The sequence below is a fragment of the Globicephala melas genome, chromosome 11, assembly GCF_963455315.2.
Source record: "Globicephala melas chromosome 11, mGloMel1.2, whole genome shotgun sequence".
In the NCBI taxonomy this organism is placed as follows: domain Eukaryota; kingdom Metazoa; phylum Chordata; class Mammalia; order Artiodactyla; family Delphinidae; genus Globicephala; species Globicephala melas.
In genome coordinates this window covers 40429863-40444988 of record NC_083324.2, presented here as the reverse complement: position 1 = coordinate 40444988, position 15126 = coordinate 40429863, and the positions used below count along the sequence as shown (strand labels likewise).

General features: G+C 45.1%; 1 protein-coding gene across 1 annotated transcript; it reads right to left on the bottom strand.

The window, feature by feature from the left end:
• Positions 1-11631: 11631 nt before the first annotated feature.
• Positions 11632-14509, bottom strand: LOC115846566 (15 kDa protein B-like). The gene is made up of 4 exons (XM_060308647.1): positions 14330-14509; positions 13530-13634; positions 12463-12558; positions 11632-11817 (listed from the first exon to the last, which is right to left on the bottom strand). The coding sequence occupies exons 1-4, from the start codon at positions 14507-14509 to the stop codon at positions 11662-11664; spliced, it is 537 nt and encodes a 178-aa protein (XP_060164630.1). The 3' UTR covers positions 11632-11661.
• Positions 14510-15126: the final 617 nt, after the last annotated feature.

The window sequence follows — 15126 nt, the reverse complement described above, 5'->3', positions numbered from 1 at the left end:
TGTGCAGACTTCAGTAGTTGTGGCTTGCAGGCTCTAGAGTGCAGGCTCAGTAGTTGTGGTACACGGACTTAGTTGCTCCGTGGCACGTGGGATCCTCCCGGACCAGGGCTCGAACCCGTGTCCCCGGCCCTGGCAGGCAGATTCTCAACCACTGTGCCACCAGGGAAGTCTCTCCTTGGTTCTTTATAGAGCATTGCATATCAAGTCTTGTCAGATCCTCCCAACAGCCTGGTTGAAGAGCTAGCAGGGCTATCCCCATTTTATAGATGTGCAAATAAAGGCTGAGAGTGGGGGAGGAGACCTACTCAAGGCCACTCAATAAGTGGTAGAGAAAATAGATAAAACAGATAACAAATTGTGGTACATCCATACTTGGCAATAAAAGGAATGACTGATATATTGATACAACATGAATGAATCTCAAAATAATGATGCTTAGTGAAAGAGCCAGACAAAAAAGGAGTATATGCTGTATGCTCTGTCTTGGTCTGTTCAGGCTGCTGTAACAAAATACCGAAGACTAGGTGGCTTATAAGCAACAGACATTTATTTCTCACAGTTCTGGAGGATGGGAAGTCCAAGATCAAGGGACCAGCAGATTCACTGTCTAGTGAGGTCCTGCTTCCTGGTTCACAAACAGCTGTCTTTTTGCTGTGTGTCCTCACATGATGGGCATGGCAAGGGAGCTCTCCGTAGTCTCTTTTATAAGGACACTGATCCCATTCGTGAGGGCTGTGCCCTCATGACTTAATCACCTCCCAAACGCCCTCCCCTCCTTACTTTAGAGGTTAGGAGTTCAACATGTGAATTTTGAGGGAACAAAAACCTCCATTCTATAGCAGATTCCATTTATATAAAACTCTGGAAAATGCAAACTAATCTGTAGCAACAGAAAGTAGATCACAGTTTGCCTGAGGACAGCAGGATTGGCGAGGAGGGTATTTGGGAGGAGTCAGGGGATATAAAGGAGTGTGAGGAAACTTTGGGGGATGGTGGATATGTACACTGTCTGTGGTGATGGTTTCACAGATGTATACTATGTCAGACTTACCAAAATGTATACTTTGAATATGTGCAAGTTATTATATGTCAATTATAGCTCAATAAAGCTGTTTTTAAAAAAAAAAAACAGACACTGATTTTCCACTGTGGCTTCTGAGTCCCCAAGGTCTGCTGTCTCCTCTGGGGCTCCCGATCCTGGGGTGCAGTTCAGGCCGAGATGGTAAGGCGACCTGTGGGCTCCAAGGGCATTGTGGTCTCCATCACGTGGGGACAACCCCAGGTTAGCAGCTCCTTTGCTGGAGTCAGGTGTGTCCTCCATGTGGGTTAACTTCAGAATCCTGCTTTTGTCTTTTTTTTTTTTTTTTTTTTTTTTGTGGTACGCGGCCTCTCACTGTTGTGACCTCTCCCATTGCGGAGCACAGCCTCCGGACGCACAGGCTCAGCGGCCGTGGCTCACGGGCCCAGCCGCTCCGCGGCATGTGGGATCTTCCCAGACCGGGGCACGAACCCGTGTCCCCTGCATTAGCAGGCGGACTCTCAACCACTGCGCCACCAGGGAAGGCCCTGCTTTTGTCTTTTGACACAAACACTTTCCTCGATGTTACATGGGCTTCAAGATTATCACGGTTTTGAAATGTTTAATTCCTTTATGCATATGCTCACCTCATACATACCCCTCCTATTTCATATAAATGCAGAAGTGTGCCTCATAGTCATCCTTGCTAAAGTGCAGCTCCCACTTTTTTCTTTTCCTTTTTTGCTGACTTCATTCTCCTACCTCTTGTATCAGTAACTCCCCCAGAATAACCCACGTTAATACCCTGGGGTATTTTCTTCTCTATTTTCGCTACACCAATATAAAGCATCTGTATGTATCTGCAGGTCCATATTTGGGAGTTTCTGTTTTACAGAAGATGGATTCCATTGTACATAATTTTTGGAGCCTTCTTTTCCCCACACCTTCTGCTGAAGCTCTAATCCATTTTTAAAGGCTGTGTCATGTCCCAGGGTGTATATGTCCCATCATTTATTCAGCCATTTCTCAGCTGGTTGTTTCTTTGTTTCCATATGTTGGCCATTGGGTTTTCTTGAAAGATGTTATTTTATTTTTTTACACATGTGTCTTTAATCCAGCTAGAATTTTTAGCAGATACTGTATTTTTTCCTCCAGATGGTGAACCAGTTAGGCCTGCCTCATTTATTAAAATATCCACCCTTTCCCCACTGAATTGAACTGCCAGTTTAGAACTTACTGCCTATGTTTTCTTCTAGGAGTTTTATGGTTTCAAGTCTTCCATTTAAGTATTTAATCCATTTTGAGTTTATTTTTTGTATATGGTGTGGAAAGTTGTCTAGTTCAGTTGTTTTGCAGGTAGCTGTCCAGTTTTCCCAACACCGTTTATCGAAGAAGCTGTCTTTTCCCCATTGTATATTCTTGCCTCTTTTGTCATAGATTAATTGACCAAATAAGTGTAGGTTCACTTCTGGGATCTCTGTTCTGTTCCATTGATCTATATGTCTGTTTTATGCCAGTACCATACAGTTTTGATTACTGTAGCTCTGTAGTATAGTTTGAAATGTGTGATACCTTCAGCTTTATTCTTCCTTCTCAAGACTGTTTTGGCTATTTGGGGTCCTTCGTGTTTCAATACAAATTTTAGAATCATTTGTTCTAGTTCTGTGAAAAATGCCTTTGGTATTTTGATAGGGATTGCATTGAATCTGTAGATTGCCTTGGGTATGTTCATTTTAACAATATTAATTCTTCTAATCCATGAGCATGGCATAATATTATTTTTGATGCAATTGTAAATGGGATTGTTTTCTTAACTTCTCTTTCTGATAGTTCACTGTTAGTGTATAGAAATGCAACAGATTACTGTATATTAATTCTGTACCCTGCACTTTACTGAAATCAGTTATTAGTTCTAATAGTTTCTTGGTGACATCTTCAGGATTTTCTATATGAAGTACAGAAAATGTTGTCATCAGCATACAGTGTGACAGTTTCACTTCTTTCTTTCCAATTTGGATTCCTTTTCTTCCTCCCTCCCTCCCTCCCTCCATTCCTTCCTTCCTTCCTCTTTCCTTTTTCTTTTCTTTTTCCTGCCTCCCTCCTTCCTTCCCTACCCCTCTCCATTCCTTCCTTCCCTACCCCTCTCCATTCCTTCCTTCCCTACCCCTCTCCATTCCTTCCTGCCTTTCTTCCTTCCTTCCTTCCTTCCTTACCTCCCTCCCTCCCTCCCTCCCTCTCTCCCTCTCTCACTCCCTCCCTCTCTCTTTTTCTCCCTCCTTCCCTCCAGCACTATATTGAACTATAGGACTTCCAGCACTATATTGAATAAAAGTGGCAAGAGTGGGCATCTTTGTCTTGTTCTTGATCTTGGAGGAAATGCTTTCAGACTTTCAACATTGAATATGATGTTGCCTGTAGGTTTGTCATATACAGCCTTTATTATGTTGAGGTATAGTCCCTCTATACCCAGTTTGTTGAGAGGTTTTTTCTTTTTTTCTTTTTAATGTTATTGAAGTACAGTTGACTTACAGTGTTGTGTTAATTTATGCTGTACAGCAAAGCAATTCAGTTATACACATATATATTCTTTTCCATTATGGTTTATCACAGGATATTAATTACAGTTCCCTGTTCTATACAGTAGGATCTTATTGTTTATCTATCCTATATATAATAGTTTGCATCTGCTAATCCCAAACCCCTGAGTTTTTTTAATCATAAATGGATGCTGAACTTGTCAAAAGCTTTTTCTGCATCTACTGAGATGATCATATGATTTTTTCTTCAGTTCATTAATGTTGTGTATCATATTGATTGATTTGTTGATTTTGAATCCCTGGGATATGTCCCACTTGATCATGATGTATGATATTTTATTGTTGGATTCTGTTTGCTAATATTTTGTTGAGGATTTTTGCATCAGTGTTCATCAGTGATACTGGCCTGTAATTTTCTTTTTTTGTGATGTCTTTGGTTTTGGCATCAGGCTTTTTAGAATGAGTTCAGAAGCATTCTTTATTTTTTGGAATAGTTTGAGAAGAATAGGTGTTAACTCTTCTTTAAATGTTTTGTAGGGAATTCCCTGGTGGTCCAGTGGTTAGGACTTGGTGCTTTCACTGCCGGGGCCCAGGTTTGACCCCTGGTTGGGGAACTAAGATCCTGCATGCTGCACAGTACAGCCAAATTTTTTTTTTAATGTTTTGTAGAATTCACCCATGAAGCCATCTGGTCTTGGACTTTTGTTTGTTGGGAGGGTTTCTTTTATTCTTATTATTCAATTTCACTACTGATAATTAATTGGTCTATTCATATTTCTATTTCTTTTTTTAAAAGATTTATTTTATTTATTTTATTTGGCTGTGTCAGGTCTTAGTTGCGGCACACGGGATCTTCACTGAGGCATGCAGGATCTTTTTTGTGGTGCACGGGCTTCTTGTTGTGACGTGTGGATTTTCTCTCTCTAGTTGTGGCGCGCGGGTTCCAGAATGCGTGGGCTCTGTAGTTTGCAGCACGCAGGCTCTAGTTGAGGCACAAGTAGTTGTGGTGTGCGTGCTTAGTTGCTCTGCGGCATGTGGGATCTTAGTTCCCTGACCAGGGATCAAACCCACGTGCCCTGTGTTGTAAGGCAGATTCTTTACCACTGGACCACCAGGGCCAGGGAAGTCCCTATATTTCTATTTCTTCCTCAGTCTTAGGAGAGTGTACATTTCTAAGAATTTATCCATTTCTTCTATGTTATCCATTTTATTGGCATATAATTGTTCATAGTAATCTATTATAATCCTTTGTATTTCTGTGGTGTCAGTTGTAACTTTGCCTCTTTCATTTCTGATTTTATTTATCTAGGCCTTCTCTTGATGAGTCTGGCTAAAGGTTTATCAATTTTGCTTATCTTTTCAAAGAACCAGCTCTTAGTTTCATTGATCTTTTCTATTGTTTTTTTCAGTCTCTATTTCATTTATTTCTGGTCTGATATTTATTATTTCTTTCCTTCTACTGACTTTGGGTTTTGTTTGTTCTTCTTTTTATAGTTCCTTTAGGTGTAAGGTTAGATTGTTTATTTGAGGTTTTTCTTGTTTCCTGAAGTAGGCTTGTATTGCTATTAAACTTCCCTCTTAGAACCTCTTTTGCTGCATCCCATAGATTGTAGATCATGTGTTTCCATTTCATTTGTCTCCAGGTACTTTTTTTAATTTCCACTTTGATTTCTTCAGTGACGCATTGGTTGTTTAATAGCATATTCGTTAGCCTCCACGTTTTTGTGGTTTTTTGCAGTTTTTTTCTTGTAGTTATTTCTAGTCTCATACTGTTGTGATTGGGAAAGATGCTTGATATGATTTTAAATTTATTTAGACTTGTTTTGTTGCCTTGCATGTGATCTGTCCTGGAGAGTGTTCCATGTGCACTTGAAAAGAATGTGTATTCTGCTGCTTTTGGTGGAATATTCTATATATGTCTATCAATTTCACCTGATCTATTGTGTCATTTAAGGCCAGTATTTCCTTATTGATTTCCCATCTGGATGATCTGTCCATTGATGTAAATGGAGTATTAAAGTTCCCTACTATTATTGTATTAATGTCAATTTCACCCTTTATGTTAATATTTGCTTTATGTATTTAGGTGCTCCTTGATTGGGTGCATATATATTTATAATTGTTATATCTTCTTGTTGGATCAATTTCTTTATCATTATATAATATCCTTTATCTCTTGTTACAGTCTTTGTTTTAAAGTCTATTTTGTCTGATATAAGTATTGCTACCCAGGCTTTCTTTTGATTTCCATTTGCATAAAATACCTTTTTCTGTCCTCTAAATTTCAGTTTATGTGTGTCTTTAAATCTGAAATGAGTCTCTTGTAGGCAGCATATATATGGGTCTTGTTTTGGTATCCATTCAGCCACTCTTTGTCTTTTTATTGGAGCACTTAGTCCATTCACATTTATAGTAATTTTTTTTCAATTACATCATTTGCATTTATTTATTGAAGGCCATATATGCCGTATAAAGTAATTATCGATAGGCATGTACTTACTGCAATTTGTTCATTGTTTTCTGGTTGTTTTTGTAGTTCTTTTTGTTTCCTTTCTTTTTCTTTTGCTCTTTTCCCTTGTGATTAGATGACTGTCTTTAGTGTTATGTTTGGATTCCTTTCTCTTTTTGTATGTGCGTATTTATTACAAATTTTGGTTTGTGGTTACCATGAGGTTCATATGTAATGACATATATATGGTTATTTTATATATGTGGTTATTTTATATGTGGTTATTTTATATATATATAGCTGTTTTAAGTTGATGATCTCTTAAGTTCAAATGCATTCTAACAACCTAAAAATGCAATTTTTACTACCCACCCCACACATCAATGTTTTTGACATCATATTTTACATATTTTTGTTAGGAAAGTTCTCAGCTATTATTTCTTCAAATAAGTTCTCTGCCCCTTTCTCTTTTCTCTTTCCAGGACCCCTGTAATGCAAATGTTAGTATGCTTGATGTTGTCCCAGAAGTCTCTTAAACTATCCTCATTTTTTTAAATCTTTTTTTCTTTTTTCTGTTTGGCTTGGGTGATTTCCACTACTCTGTCTTCCAGTTAACTGATTCATTCCTCTGTAACATCTAATTTACTGTTGATTCCTTCTAATGTATTTTTTATTTCACTTATTATATTCTTCAGCTCTGTTCGGTTCTTCTCTATATTTTCTAATTCTTTACTAAACTTCTCACTGTGTTCATCCATTCTTCTCCCGAGTACATTCTGCATCTTTATGATCATTACCTTGAACTCTTCTTCACTGTGTTTTTCTTCTAGTGTTTTGTCTTGTTCCTTCATTTGGAATATATTCCTCTGTCTCCTAATTTTGCCTAATTCTTTGTATTTATTTCTATGTATTAGGTAGGTTGGTTTTGTTTTTGATCTTGAAGAAGTGGCCTTGTGTAGGAGACATCCTAAGGGGTCCAGCAACACACTTCCCTTTGGTCACCAGATCTGTATACTCTAGGGATGCCCCCTATGTGGGCTGTTCTGTTGTGGTTGACCTGACTACTGTGGGTGTGCTGGTAGGTCAGGCTGGCCCCTACCCCCACTGGCTGCCAGACCTTGCCTTGTGTGGTGGCTACCAATCTTTGGTGGACAAGGCCAGGTCCTGGTGTGGCTGGCTGCATAGCCCGGGGGAACCTGGGGCTGGTCCCAGCCTACTGGTGGGCAGGTTAGCCCTGGCACTAGTAAACTAGAGGGAGGACTCCAAAATGGTACTTGCCAGCACCAGTGTTCTCATGGTAGAATGAGCTCCCAAAAATGGTTCCAGCCAGCATCTATGTCCCCAGGGGGAGTCCCAGTTACCTCCTGCCTCTCCAGGAGACTTTCTAAGATAAGCAAGTGGGAATTCCCTGGTGGTCCAGTGGTTAGGATTTCATGCTTTCACTGCCGAGGGCCTGGGTTCTATCCCTGGTTGGGGAACTAAGATCCCCACAAGCTGCGTGGCATGGCCCAAAAAAAAAAAGATGAGCAAGTAGCAAGTAGGTCTGACTCAGGCTCCTTTCAAATTACTGCCTCTACACTGGATCATGTGAGATTTTGCACGTGCCCTTTAAGAACAGTCTGTTTCCTACAGCCCCCCAGCTCTTCTGAATGCAAGCCCTGCTGGCCTTCAAAGCCAGTTGTTTTGGGGGCTCACCTTTCTGGTGCAAGACCCATAGGCTCAGGAGCCTGATGTGGGGCTTAGACCCCTTGCTTCTTGGGGAGAAACTTTGCAGTGGTGATTATCCTCCTGTTTGTTGCCTATCTGAGGGTGTGGGTCTTGACTTATATCACATCTCCACCCCTCCTCCCCATCTCATTGTGGTTCCTTCTTTGTATCTTTAGTTGTGGAAAATATTTTCTGCTGGTCTTCAGGACATTCTCATAGATAGCTGTTCTATAAATGGTTGTAGTTTTGGTGCACCTGTGGGAGGATGTGAGCTCAGGGTCTTCCTAAGCTACCATCTTGGCCACACCCCCTATACTATCTTTAGGTTCTACTATTAAGTGTATTCTGAGACAAAGAAAATGAATTGAGGAGCTTTCCATCTTTTTCCTTGATTTTGAATTAAATAATTTATACATAGATATATAATTTTATGTGTATTTTATATAAACTATTAACAAAGTTTAAATAACTTTGGAATTATATGTCCTTTAAAGCCTCCCTGTTCCAAGTGTGGTTCATGGATCAGCAGTGTCAGCATCACCTGGAAGGTAGTTACAAAAACAGATTCCTGGGGCCCACCCCAGGCCTACTGGGCTGGAGTCTATAGTTTAATGAGACTCCTCAGATGACTGTTATGTACATTGAGAAGCCCCACTCTAAAGACTAGATAAATCTCAGCTGTGGACCATCTGGTCCTGGAACTCTAATCACCTCTCCAGACTCTTCTGAGAAAATGGGCCTTCTCACATATTCCCCTTCAGGTCCTGAGTCAATGTTGATAAATCATGTTTAGCTAAGAAAGCGTTCATTTCCTCCAGGTTTTCGTATTCTCTGTGATTGTAAGTAGTCATAAGCTCTTAAATTCTGTCACTCCTGTTTCCATGGCTATCCCCTTTCATGTAACTTGAGCTCTTTTTGCCTTCTGTCCCTGTTTTCTTTAATCAGGCTTTCTGCAGTCTAACACAAGCATTTTCTTTGATATAACATTGTCTTCAAATTATCTTAAAGCCTGTACAGTATTCAGTGAATATAATACAAATTACTTAACCATTCCCCTATTCGGTACTCAGGCAATTCCCTATTTCCCAGCAGCATAAATAAAACTGCCAGAAGAGCAATATTGCTAAACTACTGTCTATAATTCTAGATAGTAATTTAGCAATACGATAAATTCTTTTTTTTTAAATTAATTTATTTATTTTTGGCTGACTTGGGTCTTCATTGCTGCACACGGGCTTTCTCTAGTTGTGGTGAGTGGGGACTACTCTTCGTTGCACTGCATGGGCTTCTCATTGCGGTGGCTTCTCTTGTTGCGGAGCACGGGCTCTAGGCTCACGGGCTTCAGTAGTTGTGGCACACGGGCTCAGTAGTTGTGGCACGCGGGCTCTATGATGCAGGCTCAGTAGTTGTGGCGCACGGGCTTAGTTGCTCTGCGGCATGTGGGATCTTCCCGGACCAGGGCTTGAACCTGTGTCCCCTGCATTGGCAGGCGGATTCTTAACCACTGTGCCACCAGGGAAGCCCCTAAAATCTTAATATGGTCATACACTTTGACGTCATTTCCATTCTAGGAACTTATTTTCATCTCAGCATTGTTTATAGCAATTTCAAAGCAAAACAAAATGGAAACAACTTCAACAGCAGGAGTGACTTAAATAAATGGAGGTCTAACCACCCAATGGAGAATTACACAGAAAAAAACATGGGGTGAGTCAATAGTGACTGAAGTGTGTTAGCTGACAGGTTAAATGAGAATAAGCTGGTTGTAAAATCGGCCATAAAATGACTGTGAAGTCATTTTTTCTTTTAAAAATAAAACTCACATTGTACCTGTATGTATGAGGAATGAAATTTGATTCCTGCAGCCATTTAGATGTTGCCCTAGAGGTCTGTTCACCCATTGTGTTCCCACCCCCAACCCCCAGTGAGTTTTTCCTTCTCGGTTTTGCTTCTGTGGGCCTGAAGACTTTCAGAAGCTGCCAAGGCCAAGAGGCTGAGCTGTATTTGGAGCCTTGATACCATCTCAGGGCCTGATAGTGTCTGGGCTATGAGAATACAGCAGCGTGGCCCCAGCAGAGCCTCGTGGCTGATCCTACAGGCCTGCCCTCTTGCGGGGTACAGCATGATGGGCCTTGTGTAATGTGGCATTGACCACCGTAGATGAGCCTTGAGCTTCCTGGGAGAAGTTGCTCAGCCCGTTAGTGTCCAGAACCCCCTAGAAGACCTGGATGAGACCTGGAAGTACTCTTTCAGGGTGGGGGTCAGGCAAGGGAGTGATATGTGGTGGTGTGCCTGCGGTGCTGGTGCCTTCTGCTCTCTGCAGGAGCTAGAAGTGACCTTCTCCAGCTGAACATCATTGTCCCACCATGGGGAGAGGGTCTGGGGTCTAGTTTATCCTGCTCAGCCCAAACCTGCCCATTTCCCACCCCAGGGTTGCTCCCTGCAGCATCCCCCACCCCCTCTTGCCCACCAGTGGGGCTACCTGAGATTTAGGTGGCAAGGGAGTTGGAGTGTGGACTATGGGCAAGTTAACCAATTTCCTTGAGGCTTAGTTTTCTCACTAAAAGTTGCAGGTGATGCATGCAGCTTGCAACGCAATTCTGAGACCTGAGAAGTGTATTCCCATTCACTGTATGGGAAGTGGCATTCATAAATCGTGGCTATTATTATCATTAATGGAGAGGAGTCCTTGGCTTTCCTGGGATAATTACTAAAAAACCCATTTCCCCAAGGGGCTCTACACCATGGCCCCTCAAATGAGAGTTTCCCACAGATATTTCTGTAGCAAAGACTTGAAAAAGGAGCCTACTAGTGAGAAGACAAGGGCATTCATCCATTCAACAAGTATTTACTGAGCAACTACAGTGTTCTCAGGGCTGGATGTATCAGGAACCAAGGCCAAGGTTTGCTGTGGACCAGATGTGGCTGTGAAAGACAGCAGAGAGCCAGATGCTCAGGTGCTTGGATGGAGGCTGCCATCAGCTGGGCTGGGGTGGGCTGTAGGAAGGGTGGTTTGGAGGGAAGATACTGTGTGGCACACCTTGGACATCCATGGGGAGGCGTCCAGGAGGCAATCTGAAATGCGAGTCTGGGGTTCAGGGAGAGGTTCTGGCTGGAGCTTAGATAAGAAGGAAGCATAAAGGAATGAAAGGTGGTTGAGGAGGCTGGGGGCAGATTACTCTGCCTTCTTGAGCTTCCAGGGAAGCCCTTGAATGCCCCCCCAACCCATGTTTCTCTTCATTGTCCCTGCCCTGACCTCAGGGAGTCTGTGTTCCCATGATGCACAGTGGAATCACCCCCAGGACCTGTCTCATTTGTCTCCTCACCCCAAGTCCAGCTGGCCCAGCTCTAACACCTTATTCATTCACATTCATGTAATCATTTATTTTAGAAACGTTTTATTGAGTTTCTCTCCTGTGGCTCTCACCAGAGAGTGGCCTGACCCCCTCTTGGAGGTACCTGGATATATGAAGGGACATTTAGTTGTCACAGTGACTGGGCAGGGAACAGGGGTGCTCAGGGTCCTGCACAGAAGGAACTGCCCTCCCAGGATTCAGGAGCACTTTGCTGAGATAGTCATTCCCCAGCCACCTGCAGCTGGCTGAGGAGGGCTCAGCTGTGAGTAAATACAGTGCTACGGAGCCTGGGACACAGCAGGTAATGCCAGGTAATGGTTTGGGGATCATGAATGCACAGATGAGGGAAGGACGCTTCTGCTGCCCAGGGAAGAGCAGAGAGGCTTCCTGGAGGAGGTGACTTTGGAGCTGTGCCTTAAAAGATGAGCAGGGTTTACAGACACAGGATGGGCAGGAATTCCAGACAGAGGGAAGCAGGTATGCAAATGCAGAGGAGTATGGGTGGGCTCAGACTGCAGGAAAGGGAGTGCTGAGGGCAGCAGAGGAAGAGAATGGGTGGGAATAAGAGGTTGTGGTGGGGTTGCAGGGCATCCCTTACCTTCCGCAGCCGTAGAAATTCCTCAGTATGTTGGTGATGATGTCGTGCTTGGCTTTCTCGTACAGGTCCCTGACTGCATGTGGCAGTTGGGAGCTCTCAGTTCCTGGAGTGTCCACTCCAGGGGACCCAGCAGAACGCCTCACCCGGTGGACCTACAGAAGTGATGCAGACGTGATCACCCTCATTGATTGGCCCCCTTTCCTGTCCTGCCTGTGGCCCCTCTCTCCAGGTGGGGATGAGTGTGAGGCACCGGCAGTGATGTTGGTGATGGGGCTGGAGGTGGTCCCCAGTGAGGCCCTTCCACTCGGAGCCCAGAGGGCCTGGGAAGGCCTGAACTCTGCCGCTCACTTCCTCTCTGGCTATTCCACTCACTTGCTAGGAGGTTGCACCTCCGGCTTCAGTTTTTCCAAATGTGGGATGTGGAGGAGGGTTCCCAGAGCTCAGGGCCCAGAGCAGAGCCAGTGTCCTGCGAAGTCTGAGCTCCCTCTCACCCCCAGGATGCCCCTTAGCCTCGGCCACCAGTCTCTCCTCCCCACCCCTCCTGCCAAACGACTAGCAGTCATCAAGGTCCAACCGCGCCTCACACTCCACAAGCCTTTCCCCTCCCGATGACTTGCGTTTAGAAGGGCTCGATCGGCCCGGTTTCCAGAGGAGGAAACTGAGGCCCCACGTGCTGAAGTCAGTGGCCCGGGTGAGGGCCCCTCGGTCATCGGCGGTCACCGGGCAGAGCGCTGCCCGCGACGGAAACAGACTGGGGCCAGCGCGGGCGCAGGGGCTCATCTCCGGCTTGAGCTCGCGCTCGTGGTCCGGGTCCCCAGGGCAGTTGAGGGACGGTTGAGGGACGGAAGGATGTGCTGCAGCATGAAGAAGATGCCCGTGCAGTTCCGCTCTTCCTGCGGGTCAGTGAGCACAGGAGTGCGGTGGCCGACGTTCTTGCCCAGGTACCCAGGCTCCCGAAGCCGGCGCCCTCCCTAATCCTCCCCCCAGAGCCAGGAGGGAGCGGCGAACGCTGGGGGGACCCGGGCGGGCTCCGTGAACACCCAGTAAAATTAAGGACTTTCATGCAAGTTATATTAAATGGGAAAAGGCCTCCAAAATTAGCCTCAGAGGAAGCTATATTTGTTTAAAACTCTCGTGTGTACATAGAAAAGATACAGAAGATGATTCACCAACGGTTAATGTTGTCTCCTCCTGGGTAGTGGGGTTGCAGGGGGTTTTTGTTTGTTTGTTTTTAGTTTGCTTCTCCACATTTTGTTAATTTGCTATAATAAAATATTATTTTCCTAATTTTAGAAAAACAGTTATCACTAGGTGCATTACGGTCCCCTTCTTCTTTCTCTTAATATTTAGTCATTTCTTTAGCATGTATTGTTTTTCTAATAAGAATTGATAATTTACATGTAGTAAGAAAAACCAGTAAGGAAAAACCCAATTTTAAAAATGGCTACTGGGCTTCCCTGGTGGCGCAGTGGTTAAGAATCCGCCTGCCAATGCAGGGGACAAAGGTTCGAGCCCTGGTCCGGGAAGATCCCACATGCCGCGGAGCAACTAAGCCCATGTGCCACAACTACTGAAGCCCGCGCGCCTAGAGCCCACACTCCGCCACAAGAGAAGCCACTGCAATGAGAAGCCCGCGCACTGCGGCGAAGAGTAGCCCCCGCAAGCCAGCACACACCGACGAAGACCCATCGCAGCCAAACATAAATAAGTAAATTTATTATTATTTTTTAAATGCCTTCCATAATCAAACCTCACCTGGGCGAGGTGAGGAGGGTGGAAGCAAATACAGCCTCCGGGAGAAGGGAGAGAGGGGAGGTCCTTCTCTTGCTCATGGGGGCAGGGAGCCAGGGGATGGGAGACTCGCCCCGCCCGGCCTGAAGGGACATTCTCGGGGCTGTCGGCGGTGCCAGAGCAAAAAGCACACCGTCTCTTTAATCCTGAAGTTGAGCGGGATCATGGTGTTGGAGTTCTAAAAAATCAAGAGAAGACTCATGATCATCTATCTCCCTTTTACAGAGGAGGGAACAAAGGCAAGGAGGAGAGAGTTCACAGTTCCAAGTTGGAAGGGGCTTAGCCGAGGTCTGCACTTGCCACCTAAAGGAGGCAGCCTCTTCAAGTGGCCTGAGCAGAGATTTAAGGTGTGCAGGGCTTCTGGAAACTAGCCGAGGCTAACACCTCATGGCTGTACCACCTTGAGGGGTCACTTCCCATCTTTGCCCCTCAGTTTCCTCTTCTGTGACAAAGGAACTAGAATACTTGCCTCGCATGCTCAGCTGCCAGGAGAGAGATAATGGGGTGGGAAGGGGACACTGGAAGGCCCTGATGAGTCGCTGGTGAGACCAGTCCAGCTCCTGTCTGTCCTTTGAAACAGACCTGCTTGCTCCTACAAACCCAGGGCCTGAGTGCAGGCTGGACTCCCAGAACCCGCATTTCATCCTTGGGCAAAGCCCGGAATTGACCAGCTAGCCAGCTGTCAGGCCCGAGAGAAATTACGGTCTTTGTCTTATCTTCTGAGGGGAGAAACATTATAATAATAAGAACAGCAGCTAATGTCAACCAAGCACTTTGTGCCTGTGCGAGGCATTCTCTCCTGCCTGCTGTCCTCACAGGCTGCTATGAGACAGAGTGTTACCCGCTTCCTGGGCCTGAGCCCCCAACACTCACCAAGCTAGGCAGTGGTGGGATGGCTTCCAGCAGGCCAAAGAGTCGCTGTCCTTGTCGCCCCTGGTTGAAGAACCACAGGGCCTGGGTGACTATCTCTTCATAGCTCAGACTGCGCTGGGCCACACAGGCCATTGCTGCCAAGCCTGCCACCAGCACCAGTGCCCTCCAAGCCCCTGCCATTGTCCCTTCTTTGATCCACTGCCACTTGCAGCCCCTTTTAGGTGCTACTCGGGCAGCCTTGCCCAAGGGCTGCTGACGACATGCAGGGCTGGGGCCTTCCTGAAAGGGGCCTCTCCTTTCCTTCGCTAGGCCCCCAGTATTAGCCAATGTTCCAAAATACCCGTGACTAAGAGGCAAGTAGGATTGGGTTATAGTCCAGGGCCTAGGAGTGAGGCAGCCCTGAGCTGGGGGCAGGAGACATGTGTGATGCTGGGCAAGTCCCTTCACTCTGGCCTCAGTGTCCCTACCTGTGCCACGAGGAGGCCACCTCTGATAGTCCAGGACTCTGTGCCGTCTCTGCCTGGCTGTTCTGGTTTGATTCTGAAACAACTGTCTGGGATCCATGAACTCTCTATGTGACAGTTCCTCAGCTGAGAGCACAAGGAGACAGTCCAATCTGAGGCTGTACTCAAGCTGACACCTACCATGTTACATACGTTTTAAAATATTGATTGTTAACCCTTAAAACTCTGGATGCCTGACTTTGAAAAAATCATGAGATCTGACAATGCATGGCTCACAGCCCCTCATGGATGTGACGTCAGCAACTTCTCCAGGGAAAGCCTCGCTGTCCACTT

Bases quoted from the DNA above. Each gene is read 5' to 3' on its own strand.
- LOC115846566 (XM_060308647.1), bottom strand. From the start codon at position 14,509: ATGGCAGGGGCTTGGAGGGCACTGGTGCTGGTGGCAGGCTTGGCAGCA. The intron at 13,635-14,329 runs GTGAGTGTTGGG...TTGATTTTTTAG, and splicing joins TCCCACCACTGCCTAGCTTG to AACTCCAACACCATGATCCC. The intron at 12,559-13,529 runs GCGAGTCTCCCA...ACTGACCCGCAG, and splicing joins GTCCCTTCAGGCCGGGCGGG to GAAGAGCGGAACTGCACGGG.